At 42.1% G+C, this 15,332-nt stretch overlaps 1 protein-coding gene across 3 annotated transcripts in view; it reads right to left on the minus strand.

The window, feature by feature from the left end:
- Window positions 1–15,332, minus strand: part of LOC129820869 (glutamate receptor ionotropic, NMDA 2C-like) — a 93,610-nt gene that overhangs the window by 15,282 nt on the left and 62,996 nt on the right. For all 3 annotated transcript variants that reach the window (XM_055878050.1, XM_055878136.1, XM_055877965.1), the window contains 3 exons: window positions 13,735–14,075; window positions 12,838–12,952; window positions 1,243–1,454 (listed from right to left, as the gene is read on the minus strand). In XM_055878050.1, coding sequence (XP_055734025.1) covers window positions 1,243–1,454; window positions 12,838–12,952; window positions 13,735–14,075 — 668 coding nt within the window. The remainder of the gene's footprint in view (window positions 1–1,242; window positions 1,455–12,837; window positions 12,953–13,734; window positions 14,076–15,332) is intronic.

The raw sequence follows: 15,332 nt of genomic DNA on the forward strand, positions 1-15,332 counted from the left end.
TTCATTAACTCTCCTTTCTCCTTATCTTGCTCACGCTCTCTCTCTCATGCTCGCTCTCTCATGCTCGCTCTCTCATGCTCGCTCTCTCTGTTTTTCCCTAGTAGCTCGGGAGTGTTGATTGCAACTCAAGCAGGGTGGGGAGGGAGGGAGAGAGAGAGAGGGGAAAGAGAGAGAGAGGGGAAAGAGAGAGAGAGAGAGGGGAAAGAGAGAGAGAGAGAGAGAGAGAGAGAGAGAGAGAGAGAGAGAGAGAGAGAGAGAGAGAGAGAGAGAGAGAGAGAGAGAGAGAGAGAGAGAGAGAGGAGAGAGAGAGAGAGAGAGAGAGAGAGAGAGGAGAGAGAGGAGAGAGAGAGAGAGAGAGAGAGAGAGAGAGAGAGAGAGAGAGAGAGAGAGAGAGAGAGAGAGAGAGAGAGAGAGAGAGTTGTGTTGTTTCTATTCTACCATGATAGATGTGCCAGCGTTGGCAGATAAATCTTCTTTACGGCCAATCAATGTGCCATCGCACTCAACCACTCTCCCCACACATCTTTCCACCATTAATATGCCACACTGACACACACACAGACAGCACGCACACACACACACAAACACACTTCCATGAATATGCCAGCGGTGTTATGTCGTGTATGGATTCAAGTCTTGCACACACAAACACACACACAGTGGATCCATAATTGATGTGTGACTCATGTGAATGTCAAAGGGACGTACAGCAGGTATATTACAGGTGTGTAAAAGATGTGTCATGGTTGTATTATAATTGTCTTGTGGTTGTACTGTGGTTGTACTGTGGTTGTCTTGTGGTTGTACTGTGGTTGTACTGTGGTTGTACTGTGGTTGTCTTGTGGTTGTACTGTGGTTGTCTTGTGGTTGCCTCCTGTTAGTAAGCCATCTCACGTGTTTTTATGCACTTGGTTTGACACCGCTTTAGTGATCACACAACTGCTGTGTGCTCTGACAACAGCTTAACAGTGTGTGTGTGTGTGTGTGTGTGTGTGTGTGTGTGTGTGTGTGTGTGTGTGTGTGTGTGTGTGTGTGTGTGTGTGTGTGTGTGTGTGTGTGTGTGTGTGTGTGTGTGTGTGTGTGTGTGTGTGTGTATGTATATATATATATATAAATATATATAAACGTCCTGGTCTCAAAATGTACCATCCAGTATGTGCTTACCAGATATGTGCAGGCTGTTGTGTGAGCATAAATCTTCCATTTGCATGTTGTTTTGTGTGTGAGTGAGTGCGTGCATACCTCTCGGTGCGGTTGGACTGGCGTCGGCAGGGCACGGTGTTGCGTACACAGGTTCCCGTGTCGGGGTCCACGTTCTCTACGATGACGAAGGGCCTCTCCTCCAGAGTGGCTACCGTCAGGTGGCGATCATCTGATACCGGCTCGAGAAAACTGCCATATCGAGGCCACACCGGATAACGCACCTGGAGGATACCCCGCTCTAATGTCCCCACCTGGGGGGAGTGGCGGGGGTAGCGAGAGAGAGAGAGAGAGGGTATTGAGGGAGAGAGAGAGAGAGAGAGAGGTTGAGAGGTTGAGAGAGAGAGAGAGAGAGAGAGGGAGAGAGAGAGATGGCAGAGTTAGAGAGATAGAGGGAGAGAGAGAGAGATGGCAGAGTTAGAGAGATAGAGGGAGAGAGAGAGATGGCAGAGTTAGAGAGATAGAGGGAGAGAGAGAGATGGCAGAGTTAGAGAGATAGAGGGAGAGAGAGAGATGGCAGAGTTAGAAAGATAGAGGGAGAGAGAGAGATGGCAGAGTTAGAAAGATAGAGGGAGAGAGAGAGTTGGCAGAGTTAGAAAGATAGAGGGAGAGAGAGAGATGGCAGAGTTAGAGAGATAGAGGGAGAGAGAGATGGCAGAGTTAGAGAGATAGAGAGAGAGAGTAGGAAGAGAGAGAGATGGCAGAGTTAGAGAGATAGAGGGAGAGAGAGAGTTGGCAGAGTTAGAGAGATAGAGGGAGAGAGAGAGATGGCAGAGTTAGAGAGATAGAGGGAGAGAGAGAGATGGCAGAGTTAGAGAGATAGAGGGAGAGAGAGAGATGGCAGAGTTAGAAAGATAGAGGGAGAGAGAGAGATGGCAGAGTTAGAAAGATAGAGGGAGAGAGAGAGTTGGCAGAGTTAGAAAGATAGAGGGAGAGAGAGAGATGGCAGAGTTAGAGAGATAGAGGGAGAGAGAGATGGCAGAGTTAGAGAGATAGAGAGAGAGAGTAGGAAGAGAGAGAGATGGCAGAGTTAGAGAGATAGAGGGAGAGAGAGAGTTGGCAGAGTTAGAGAGATAGAGGGAGAGAGAGATGGCAGAGTTAGAGAGATAGAGAGAGAGAGTAGGAAGAGAGAGAGATGACAGAGTTAGAGAGATAGAGGGAGAGAGTAGGAAGAGAGAGGTGGCAGAGTTAGAGAGATAGAGGGAGAGAGTAGGAAGAGAGAGAGATGGCAGAGTTAGAGAGATAGAGGACGAGAGAGAGATGGTAGAGTTAGAGAGATAGAGGGAGAGAGAGAGATAGCAGAGTTAGAGAGATAAAGGGAGCGAGAGATGGCAGAGTTAGAGAGAGAGAGAGAGAGAGAGAGAGAGAGAGAGAGAGAGATGGCAGATTTAGAGAGGTAGAGGGAGAGAGTAGAAAGAGAGAGAGATGGCAGAGTTAGAGAGATAGAGAGAGAGAGTAGGAAGAGAGAGGTGGCAGAGTTGGAGAGAGAGAGATGGCAGATTTAGAGAGATAGAGGGAGAGAGTAGGAAGAGAGAGGTGGCAGAGTTAGAGAGATAGGGGGAGAGAGTAGGAAGAGAGAGGTGGCAGAGTTAGAGAGATAGAGGGAGAGAGTAGGAAGAGAGAGGGACAGAATGAGTAGGAGGAAGAGTACATGAAAGTGGATTAAACTCTGTGCTGTAGATCTGAGACGGGCTGATCCAGGATTGTGACCCAGAGCCGAGCTCCGACACAATGATCCCCGGTTAAGAACCTGCCCTCGCTTAACCCTAGTGGGGCTTCATTTGTCACCCAGCATCCCATCCCTGGAGCTCCCCACTCCATCCCCCCAGTCATAGCTCTGCTGATTTATACACAGAAAATTCTCCAGTGTTAAATCAAAACTAAGAAGAGAGATGGCAGAGTCCCGTGTGGCTCAGTTGGTAGAGCATGGCGCTTGCAACGCCAGGGTTGTGGGTTCAATTCCCACGGGGGGACCAGGGTTCAATTCCCATGGGGGGACCAGGATGAATATGTATGAACTTTCCAATTTGTAAGTCGCTCTGGATAAGAGCGTCTGCTAAATGACTTAAAATGTAAATGTAAGAATGTTAAATGAACACTGAAAGTGTGGACCTGTATAGACACTGGAAAGTGTTAAATGAACACTGAAAGTGTGGAACTGTATAGACACTGGAAAGTGTTAAATGAACACACTACTTACTACTACTACTACTTAGTGTAAAACCTTATTTCCCAGAATGCCTTTTCGAGCTAATTGTAGAGTTTACCACCCAGGACCGTATTTGTTAGTGACAGAGACATGATTGTTGCATTAATCACTTGTTTGTCCCCGGGATGTTACCAAGTGAGATCCTGAGCGAATATGTTATTTTGTAGATTTTATAATTTAGCACAACACAATATGTATTTCATAAAGCCTTATTTTGAGAGACTACAATCTAAACATAACAAGCAACTCTGTAAATGTTGGATTACCACTCCTTGGTGTAAAATAACCCCATTGTTGGTGTTAATAACCAGAGTTGAACCAAAACCACGCCCATCTTTATCATATTTCCCAGCATGCTCTACTGCAGGTTGGTTTTAAGAATTGTTTGTTTCAGTATCTATGTTTTTGCATGTACATTGATGGATTAATTCATGTTATGCTTCTCGAATATAAACAATATACATTTTCTAAACTAATGCAATATGTAAAATAGATTTTTTTGTAACCACTACTAAAATGGTTGTTCCAGTTTATAACATATCGGAGCTCTCAATCCAAAATTAAATTGTAATTACTCATGACTTTACAAACTAATATCATGTATGTTGGGTTGTACAAATTCCTCAGAAATTGGTTAATTTAACCATGAACTGGGATTTTATTCACTTTAATTCTGTTTTGACTGAGCTGCTGGGTCTTTATTTGATGTTATCGTGTGTTATTTTCAGGATGTGTGGATTTTCTGTATTTATTTTGGCCACCATTCAGAGGGAAAGTCATTACTGCTGATCATGTTACATTTTCTCTTAATGTTATTGCACATTACATATTCGAATAAAAAAAGATTAACCTAATTTTTGACATATTGCAACAAAGTGGTTACTATTAGGGTTGTGGCGGTCACAAAGTTAATTAACATAAACACATTTAGCCTCTCATGGCTTCCATTTTAAAAAGTCTAATAAATCCATGCAATATAGCCTACACCATCATAATACATCCATTATTTATTTTAGACAGGTCTAAAGCAGCATGACATGAAGAAAATGTAGTCCATTGCAGAAGAACAGAATAGCGTACTCTGAGTTGTCCTTATGTTAGGTCCTGATGTGGCTATGCCAAATGGCTGTGGGCTATACTAGTTCATTTACAAGACAAGATTTGCTTATAATTCCATGGCATTATTTTATAGTATGAAGAATACAATTAAACAAAGCTGAATAAAATATAAATATTGGCTGCAAATGATTTGAGGCTGTGCACATGCTGCTATTCTGTGTTGAGCTGTTAACAAAGAAACAGGTTCTCCTATATGCTTAATTTAGAGTTACGAATGTAACTTTAGTTGTTCTACAAACATTGGGCTATATGTTTAGATTTTTAATACATTGTAAGGCTGCATGATGAAAGACTAATGATGATTTGAAAAAAGTCACTTGAAAGGCATGAGCTCTGCTTTGTTTTTTGCGCAGGCTGCACACACTCCAATAGTCTCTCATTCACAATTTCACAAGCACTTGATAATGCCTCGAATTTCACCGTGGAATCCCCTTTGTGGTGGAAATGTCCCCTAAAAACCCCATGCCTTTTGCGACCCGGAGTGCTGTGTTTGCCCTTCACCATGAGTGTGCTGCGCATTCAGAAGCGCCTCTCGCTCACATGACTCTCTGTCACGTGATCTAATCTTTCTCACAGGCTACAAATGAAGACAGACACATCAGGGACGCAAGTGCGCGCGTCCTTATCCAATCCCGAGGCGCATACTGGAAGAACTGTCCACATTTACTTTAGGTCAGCCAACAAGATGAGTAGGACAAACGAAAAGCAATAGCCTATTTAAATCTACTACCCCCCCATAGTACAAAAGTCGAACCTATTCTATTCTGTATGAGAAATACATATTCCAAACATAGTCTGGGACAGTTGTGGGATGTGATAGATCCCAAATTAATACAACCACTAGCATGAAATAAACGTTTATGCAATGTGGCTGACACAACAGATCAGAATGTTTTGCTTAAAATGTTTGATAAACTGTTAGGCTTTTTCATCACATTATAAGCATAGCAATGTGCACATGGTAGCAGGCTATAAGCGCAAAATGTTCCATTAGCGGAAAACACAATTACCATATATTGTAAAAGTGCATTTTTATGGTGGAAACTATCTTCCCCAAACTTGAAACTTACACGCTGCTTATACAGTTGAAGTCGGAAGTTTACAAACACTTAGGTTGGAGTCATTAAAACTTGTTTTTCAACCACTCCACAAATTTCTTGTTAACAAACTATAGTTTTGGCAAGTCAGTTAGGACATCTACTTTGTGCATGACACAAGTCATTTTTCCAACAATTGTTTACAGACAGATTATTTCACTTAAAGTTCACTGTATCACAATTCCAGTGGGTCAGAAGTTTACATACACCAAGTTGACTGTGCCTTTAAACAGCTTGGAAAATTCCAGAAAATTATGTCACGGATTTAGAAGCTTCTGATAGGCTAATTGACATCATTTGAGTCAATTGAAGGTGTACCTGTGGATGTATTTCAAGGCCTACCTTCAAACTCAGTGCCTCTTTGCTTGACATTATGGGAAAATCAAAAGAAATCAGCCAAGACCCCCACAAAATTGTAGACCTCCACAAGTCTGGTTCATCCTTGGGAGCAATTTCCAAAAGCCTGAAGGTACCACGTTCATCTGTACAAACAATAGTACGCAACTGTAAACACCATGGGACCACGCAGCCGTCATACCGCTCAGGAAGGAGACACGCTCTGTCTCCTAGAGATGAATGTACTTTGGTGCAAAAAGTGCAAATAAATCCCAGAACAACAGCAAAGGACCTTGTGAAGATGCTGGAGGAAACCGGTACAAAAGTATCTATATCCACAGTAAAACGAATCCTATATCGACATAACCTGAAAGGCCATTCAGCAAGGAAGAAGCCACTGCTCCAAAACTGCCATAAAATGCCAGACTATGGTTTGCAACTACACATGGGGACAAAGATGAAACAAAAATAGGACTGTTTGGCCATAATGACCATCATTATGTTTGGAGGAAAAAGAGGGAAGCTTGCAAGCCAAAGAACACCATCCCAACTGTGAAGCACGGGGGTGGCAGCATCATGTTGTGGGGTTGCTTTGGTGCAGGGGGGACTGTGGCACTTCACAAAATAGATGGCATCAGGAGGCAGGAAAATTATGTGGATATATTGAAGCAACATATCAAGACATCAGTCAGAAGTTAAAGATTGGTCGCAAATGGGTCTTCCAAATGGACAATGACCCTAAGCATACTTCCAAAGCTGTGGCAAAATGGCTTAAGGACAACAAAGTCAAGGTATTGGAGTGGACATCAGAAAGCCCTGACCTCAACCCTATAGAAAATGTGTGGGCAGAACTGAAAAAGCGTGTGCGAGCGAGGAGGCCTAACCTGACTCAGTTACACCAGCTCTGTCAGGAGGAATGGGCCAAAATTCACCCTAATTATTGTGGGAAGGTTGTGGAAGGCTACCCAAAACGTTTGACCCAAGTTAAACAATTTAAAGGTAATGCTACCAAAAACTAATTGAGTGTATGTAAACTTCTGACCCACTAGGAGTGTGATGAAAGAAATAAAAACTGAAAGAAATAATTCTCTCTACTATCATTCTGACATTTCACATCCTTAAAATAAAGTGGTAATCCTAACTGACCTAGGGAATTTCTACTAGGATTAAATGTCAAGAATTGTGAAAAACTGAGTTTAAATGCATTTGGCTAAGGTGTATGTAAACTTCTGACTTCAACTGTATATGCCAGTTAGTCTCTACACCCCTTGTAAAGCTGATTAATGTGCTTAATTTTAAGAAGTTATTTGGCTGCTTTAGTTGTGATACAAACCTTATTAAATATAAGCAATGTGCTTTATATTAGGAAAGTTGAGAAATACATTTCATAGGCCTAGTCTATAGAAAGCTGATGGGATCCTCCTCTTTCTATTAGCGGCCATCACTGTTTCTCCCTCAACTGCATAGCCTATAGAAATGTTGTGCAACATGAGCTCATGGGCTCTCATTAAGTGGTTGATTAGATTTTCAAAAACATTTGCATTGATGTCAGAGGGATTAGAGGGACAATACAGTGCTGAGTACCAGGTAGTTAGCAAGTTTGGTAGGCTACTAATGACAGCAGCAGCATCAGAGCTTGGAGAAGCCTAATTATCATGATTTAACAGCCACGTTAAATTTGACTGCCTTCCTGACTGATGACCAACAGCCCAAGTTACTGTCTTATTGGGGAAATCACAGTGGAATTTGCACAGGTTTTCAAGGAATTCATACACTTCTGTAAGCTTCATGAAAGCTACAAAAATGGCAGTGTTTGACCATGACATGTGATTACAATTCAACAGAACAGATGAACAGAAATGACATTTACCCTCATGGGTTGCCAAAAAAAACTCCCTGAAAGCCATGCCCCTACTAAGCCAAGCAACAAACCAAACTTGCTTTTTTTTTAAATGTATAAATATAGAACTGACCCAATGTCTGCAACCCAGTAGTTGGGTCATTGAAACAACACATATTTGTTGGTGTAAGGCCTCAAAATAAGGCATTATGAAATACATATTGTATTAAATGCTTATATTTTATACAACGGGGGTCGATTCCTGAATGCTGATTGGTTAAAACCGCATTCCCAGACGATATCTATTCCAAAAGTTACCACCGGCTAAATCTATGACGTTAAAATACCTATTTACTCTGTTCCATCTGACTGCGCAATCCACTGTCTCATCAACCCAGCCAGGCAACTTGATATCCACTATAAAAAGCACCTAGACATTATCTCACATTTCTTTTAGACTAGCATTTCATTTTCAACAGCGGAGATTTGTATAAACTTTGCTGTCTGTCTCTCTGAAATTTGCAACATTGTTTCAATATTCAACACCAGATGTCCCATAGTAATGAATGTGCCAGGGTCAGGACGTGACAGAGAGGCAGACATCTTTTCTCAGCCAGTTGAAATCATGAATCAGCATAATTTTTTATACACATACAAAGAACTATCAATAGAAAACAGGTCAAATTAAATGATGTGCTGCTAGTTTGCTGTCTTTCCAGCTTCAGTTAGAAGTGATTATTGTGTTAGCTGTGTTGTTGGCTAGCTCCTCTGAACAACAGTGTCCTGACGAGAGAGCACATTAAACCAGGCAAAAGTGTGCCTCATTAGCTAATTGTTATGGATGTATCAAAATAAATTTCACTAAAAAATAGCTTAAACAAACGCAATTGCAGCTACTTTGCTGTTATTCAGGCTGCACTGTTTGACGTGACTGTAAGTTAGCAATAGTTGGCTAGCTAGCAAGCAAGAGATAAGAACACGGCCAGCCAGTATGGCAATGGAACATTTTGAACCAACAACTGGGTCGCGTCCACAGATACAGAACAAAAAGACTGAACGACTTGGTAGTGTCTCTGGCAACCGAACTAATAGAATGAACGACGAGCCAGCTTGGGTAGCAACCCCAGATTAGTGTCAGAATTTTTTTTTCCCCCACCTTTATTTAACCAGGTAGGCCAGTTGAGAACAAGTTCTCATTTACAACTGCGACCTGGCCAAGATAAAGCAAAGCAGTGTGACAAAAACAACAACACAGAGTTACACATGGGATAAACAAACGTACAGTCAACAACACAATAGAAAAATCTGTATGCAGTATGTGCAAATGAAGTAAGGAGGTAAGGTAATAAATAGGCTAATAGTTTATATTGTGGTGGCATGAAATAATATGAATAAATTAATCAAAATAACAGTGGTAATGCCCAAGAAGCCAGTGTTTGGAGGCTATATTGACAGAGTTTGCCAGCCCTCAACTTTGTCTCGTGCCTAAGAACACTCAGACCAGCGTTTCCTCCAAACACCAGCTTTTCAAGGATTACTACTTAAGTAATAATGACACATTCATTTAAAAACTTTCTTACTGAAGTCCCCAGGACAGAAAATGGATGTATGCAACAATAATCTGTCTGTCACTAATAAATCTAGTCATGGGTGGTAACTACAATTCACTTGAAAGGCAAGGTATTCTGGGAAATATGCCAATAAAGCTTTAGTGTTAATTCAACACAGTTTAATGTCTATACAGATCCACACTTTCAGTGTTAATGTAACCAAATAGCTCTCACAGACTCACGTCAGAATTAGATGTTCATTCATGTTAATTAAATGCAATATTTTGAAATTGTTCCAAATTTCAATCTATTTAAGGTTAAGGTCAGGCATTAACTCCAATTTTTTAAGGTTAGGGTTAAGAGTTTGGGATAGGCTTAAAACAAAAATCTCAAAATCAACTTTCGATCACTGGATTCAAACATACACCAGAGGCAGATGCTCAGAACTTCAGAAGGATCTGCCTCTGGTCCTAAAGGTTACACGTTCAAATCCAGCGATGGAACGTTATTTTTATTCATTTTTGTTTTACGTCTATCCCAAAACGTAACCCTTGCCTTAACCATTCAGAGTTAATACCTAACCTTAAGATTTCAAACATGCAACCTTTGGCACCAGAGACAGATGCTTACGCCCATCCGCCATTCTCCAACGCCCTAGCAAAACCGAAACCAACTTGAAGGTAACGGCGCTTATTGTTGCCCCTAATTGCCGGTTTCCATCTCATCTCTCAATGTACTCAGACATGGATGGTTGTCGAATACTAACTTCGAATCCCAGGGGACCTGGCTGAATGTAACACAGGGATGCTGGCCCCATGTTGGCTCCAACGCTTCCCACAGTTGTGTCAAGTTGGCTGGATCTCCTTTGGGTGGTGGACCATTATTGATACAACTGGGAATCATAGGTGGACTGGCTGAATGTAACACAGGGGAATTTACTAGGCATATAACAAAGTACAAATAGCTACAACACTATTGAAAGACACAGTAGAGTGTAAATAACCCACACTATTGTGTCTGACTCTATGAATCTCAATGCTGTTTTGAACTGCTATGAACTTTTCTCTGGCAGTTTTTTAAAATCAATCACTTTTACAACTCTTATCCTTACCCCCCTTTAAACTTTATCTATCCTCCCTGCCCCCTCCCTTTATACTCTCTCTATCTTCCCTTCCCCCACGAAAAGAAAATAGGAAAGAAGAGAGGGAGATAGGATGATGTTTCTCCCTGACTTAGTAAAACATTAGATAGGATGATGGTTCCCCTGACTTAGTAAAACATTAGATAGGATGATGTTTCTCCCTGACTTAGTATAAACATTAGATAGGATGATGGTTCCCCTGACTTAGTAAAACATTAGATAGGATGATGGTTCCCCTGACTTAGTAAAACATTAGATAGGATGATGTTTCTCCCTGACTTAGTATAAACATTAGATAGGATGATGGTTCCCCTGACTTAGTAAAACATTAGATAGGATGATGGTTGCCCCTGACTTAGTAAAACATTAGATAGGATGATGGTTCCCCTGACTTAGTAAAACATTAGATAGGATGATGGTTTCCCTGACTTAGTAAAACATTAGATAGGATGATGGTTCCCCTGACTTAGTAAAACATTAGATAGGATGATGTTTCTCCCTGACTTAGTATAAACATTAGATAGGATGATGGTTCCCCTGACTTAGTAAAACATTAGATAGGATGATGGTTGCCCCTGACTTAGTAAAACATTAGATAGGATGATGGTTCCCCTGACTTAGTAAAAACATTAGATAGGATGATGGTTCCCCTGACTTAGTAAAACATTAGATAGGATGATGGTTCCCCTGACTTAGTAAAACATTAGATAGGACGATGGTTCCCCCTGACTTAGTAAAAACATTAGATAGGATGATGGTTCCCCTGACTTAGTAAAAACAATAGATAGGATGATGGTTCCCCCTGACTTAGTAAAAACATTAGATAGGATGATGGTTCCCCCTGACTTAGTAAAAACATTAGATAGGATGATGGTTCCCCTGACTTAGTAAAACATTAGATAGGATGATTGTTCCCCTGACTTAGTAAAACATTAGATAGGATGATGGTTCCCCCTGACTTAGTAAAACATTAGATAGGATGATGGTTCCCCTGACTTAGTAAAACATTAGATAGGATGATTGTTCCCCTGACTTAGTAAAACATTAGATAGGATGATGGTTCCCCTGACTTAGTAAAACATTAAATAGGATGATGGTTCCCCTGACTTAGTAAAAAATTAGATAGGATGATGGTTCCCCCTGACTTAGTAAAAAATTAGATAGGATGATGGTTCCCCCTGACTTAGTAAAACATTAGATAGGATGATGGTTCCCCTGACTTAGTAAAAAATTAGATAGGATGATGGTTCCCCTGACTTAGTAAAACATTAGCGTGTAGTGCTGTCAGTGTGTCAAAAAGAGAGGGTAAGAAATGGACATGTCACACCACAAACACATATACACTGAGTAAACCAAACATTAGGAACACCTTCCTAGTATTGAGTTGCACCCCTCCACACCCCCACCTCAGAACAGCTTCAATTCGTTGGAAATGAACTCTACAAGGTGTCGAAAAACATTCCACAGGGATGTTGGCCCATGTTGACTCCAATGCTTCCCACAGTTGTGTCAAGTTGGCAGGATGTCCTTTGGGTGGTGGACCATTCTTGATACACACAGGAAACTGTTGAGCGTGAAAAACCCAGCAGCGGCACCTGCTACAATACCTCATTCAAAGGCACTTAAATATTTTGTCTTGCCCATTCACCCTCTGAATGGCACACATCAACAATCTATGTCTCAATTGTCTCAAGGCTTAAAAATCTTTCTTTAACCTGTCTCCTCCCCTTCATCTACACTGATTGAAGTGGATTTAACAAGTGACATCAATAAGGGATCATAGCTTTCACCTGGAGTCACCTGGTCAGTCTGTCATGGAAAGAGCAGGTGTTCTTAATGTTTTGTCCACTCAGTGTGCAAGTGCCCACTGCCACATTCTCACTGACGAATGAGCTAGATGACATGGGGCAGTGAATGACTGTGGGAACTCCGGAGCATTGCCAGACTTTGTGTTCGGTCTGCACAGTCACGAAACACATGCACACAAACACACCTGCCAGCCAGTGACAGTGATAAAGTAGTCTTGCTGTGGCAGGGCAGGAATAAATGAGTTCAACAGTAGCAGTGAGATTACTCTTTGTAGACCTACACCCTCTCTGGCTACCCTTGGGAGACAGGTGTGCGTGTGCGTGTGCGTACCCTTGGGAGAAGGGCGGGACACCGCCATGGGAGATAACAGTACACCACATCATCAGCAACACTGGTAGTTTGTAATTAACCGGATGAAACAATATATTGATTACATTCATGTATGCAAGTTATTTTGAGGCAGGGCATGCAATATGGCAGTGCTGGGTTGGTTGTTTCATGGTCCACACATACACACACACACACTCGTTCAGTACCTTGTCCCACTGTCTGTCTCTGTTCAGAGCGATGATGACCATGGAAGGGTTTGTCAGGTAACCATCACTATTAAACGACAGGTCCTTATGCTCCCATGTCACGTTCAGCATGTGTCTAGAACACAGACACATACACGTTCAGTATGTCAATTGCTACGACAAACACACACGTTCAGTATTTCTACTGCTACGACAAACACACACACGTTCAGTATTTCTACTGCTACGACAAACACACACACACACACACACACACACACACACACACGTTCAGTATGTCTACTGCTACGCCAAACACACACACACACGTTCAGTATGTCTACTGCTACGACAAACACACACACACACACACACGTTCAGTATGTCTACTGCTACGACAAACACACACACACACACACACACACACACGTGTTCAGTATTCTGCTACGACAAACACACACACACGCTCAATATGTCTACTGCTACGACAAACACACACACACACACACGTTCAGTATGTCTACTGCTACGACAAACACACACACACACACACACGTTTAGTATGTCTACTGCTACGACAAACACACACACACACACACGTTCAGTATGTCTACTGCTACGACAAACACACACACACACACACGTTCAGTATGTCTACAGCTACGACAAACACACACACACGTTCAGAATGTCTACTGCTACGACAAACACACACACACACTTTCAGTATGTCTACTGCTACGACAAACACACACACACACACGTTCAGTATGTCTACTGCTACGACAAACACACACACACACACGTTCAGTATGTCTACTGCTACGACAAACACACACACACACGTTCAGTATGTCTACTGCTACGACAAACATAGACACTCAAACACAGAGCGAGGGGGTGTGACCTCACACTCACCTGAACAGTGTGTTGTTGTTAATGTGTGTAACTGGTGTGTTGCAGTCGCTGTGTCCCTCGGGAACGAACCCCTGATGCCTCTTGAAACTCTCCGCCCCTTTGGCCACTATGGCCACTCCCTCTCTGACCCGCTGCCTCAGGCTCTTCCTCCATTGGTCGGTGATGACGCCAATCACTCCTATGGGGAAGCTGCTAGGTGAAGGGCTCTCTGTGTTGCCCAACGCGAGGGAGGGGAGGATCCAGATGTAGCCAGGCCCCAATAGACCCACCTCCCCTGCTACCTGGAACAGGTACTGGGCCTCTTCATGGGAGCAGTAGGCTACGAGTACCTGGGAATCAATCTAGAGGGAGAGACAGATATGGGAGTGTAGCCAGTATCTAATATTAACCTCTGACATCTAAGCCTGTGGAACAGTTATATCACAACCCTTAACCCTTGCCCTATCGAGTGCAGTCTATTCATGTCAAGGGAAGCCAGGCTTCCCAAAAAAAATGAACAAAGAAAAATAATACAAAATATATATTCAATCATTTATCTTCCATCTCTGTGTTTCATAATTGTCCTTCAATTCGCAAGAGGCTGAATATATCTCACCGGAAAAAGCATCCAAGCGAGCGAAACAGTGCCCCTCTGTCTCTGTATGTGTAGCCCATCTATCTGATGCTGTCTGGTCAAAAAAGAGTATGACAATGTTGCCACCGGTAGCATTGAATGCAAGGGAAGCCAGCAAGCATTTGGCCTCCCTTCATGAAACAACATGAAGTTATAGCCAATCAGTGTTAAGCTTAACTTAGTGAGCTCAACTGTGAATGGTCCTGGCGCTCCAAAAAAAGTGTCTAGGGACCAATCGCATCACATCAAAAGCCAAATGTCATTGACAGAAAAAAATGTAATTGTTACATCTCGTTGTGTTGTTGTCCTCATGTGGCTAGCTAGCTGGATAAAATTGACCCTTTCCTAAATTAGCCATGGAATAGAGATAGGGATTTGAACTTGTGGTTTTACTTAATATCTCCGTACTGGCCAACAATTATAACAGCGATTCTAGTCCAATCATTCATTCATATATTGTGTCCCTGGCTTGAGAGGATGGAAGTTCAATATGTAGCTAGATGTAGAAGGCTAATGTTAACTAGCTAATGTTGCCCATGAATGGAAGTTAGACTAGCGAGCAAGCATTTTAGCCAGGTAGTCTAGGACAACAAAAACTAAAAGCCTGTACTGTATGACAGACTCAAAGAATGTTTCGGTAACATGAAAGAGGGGAGGACGGTATCTCTACAAGCAGGGTGAGTCAACATGTTTTTTCGACTTGCAAGCACGCACGCACGCACACACGCACGCACACACACACACACACACACACGCACACAGAAATCAGTACCATGGACAGCCACATCATATTTAGCTTACGTTGAATAGACTAAATAGATTTTGGTATCTTTTAGTTGTCAATGTATTAGACTAACATTAACTTGCTTGACTATGCTGTAGGTCATGTAACTTTGTTACATACAATATGCTTTTTGGACTTCACCAGACAGAGGTTAATCTCCGGTTTTGTGATGAAACAAAGGTGTGGTTGAATTTATTCTGC

Source organism: Salvelinus fontinalis, chromosome 1 (genome assembly GCF_029448725.1).
Source record: "Salvelinus fontinalis isolate EN_2023a chromosome 1, ASM2944872v1, whole genome shotgun sequence".
NCBI classification, from domain to species: Eukaryota; Metazoa; Chordata; class Actinopteri; order Salmoniformes; family Salmonidae; genus Salvelinus; species Salvelinus fontinalis.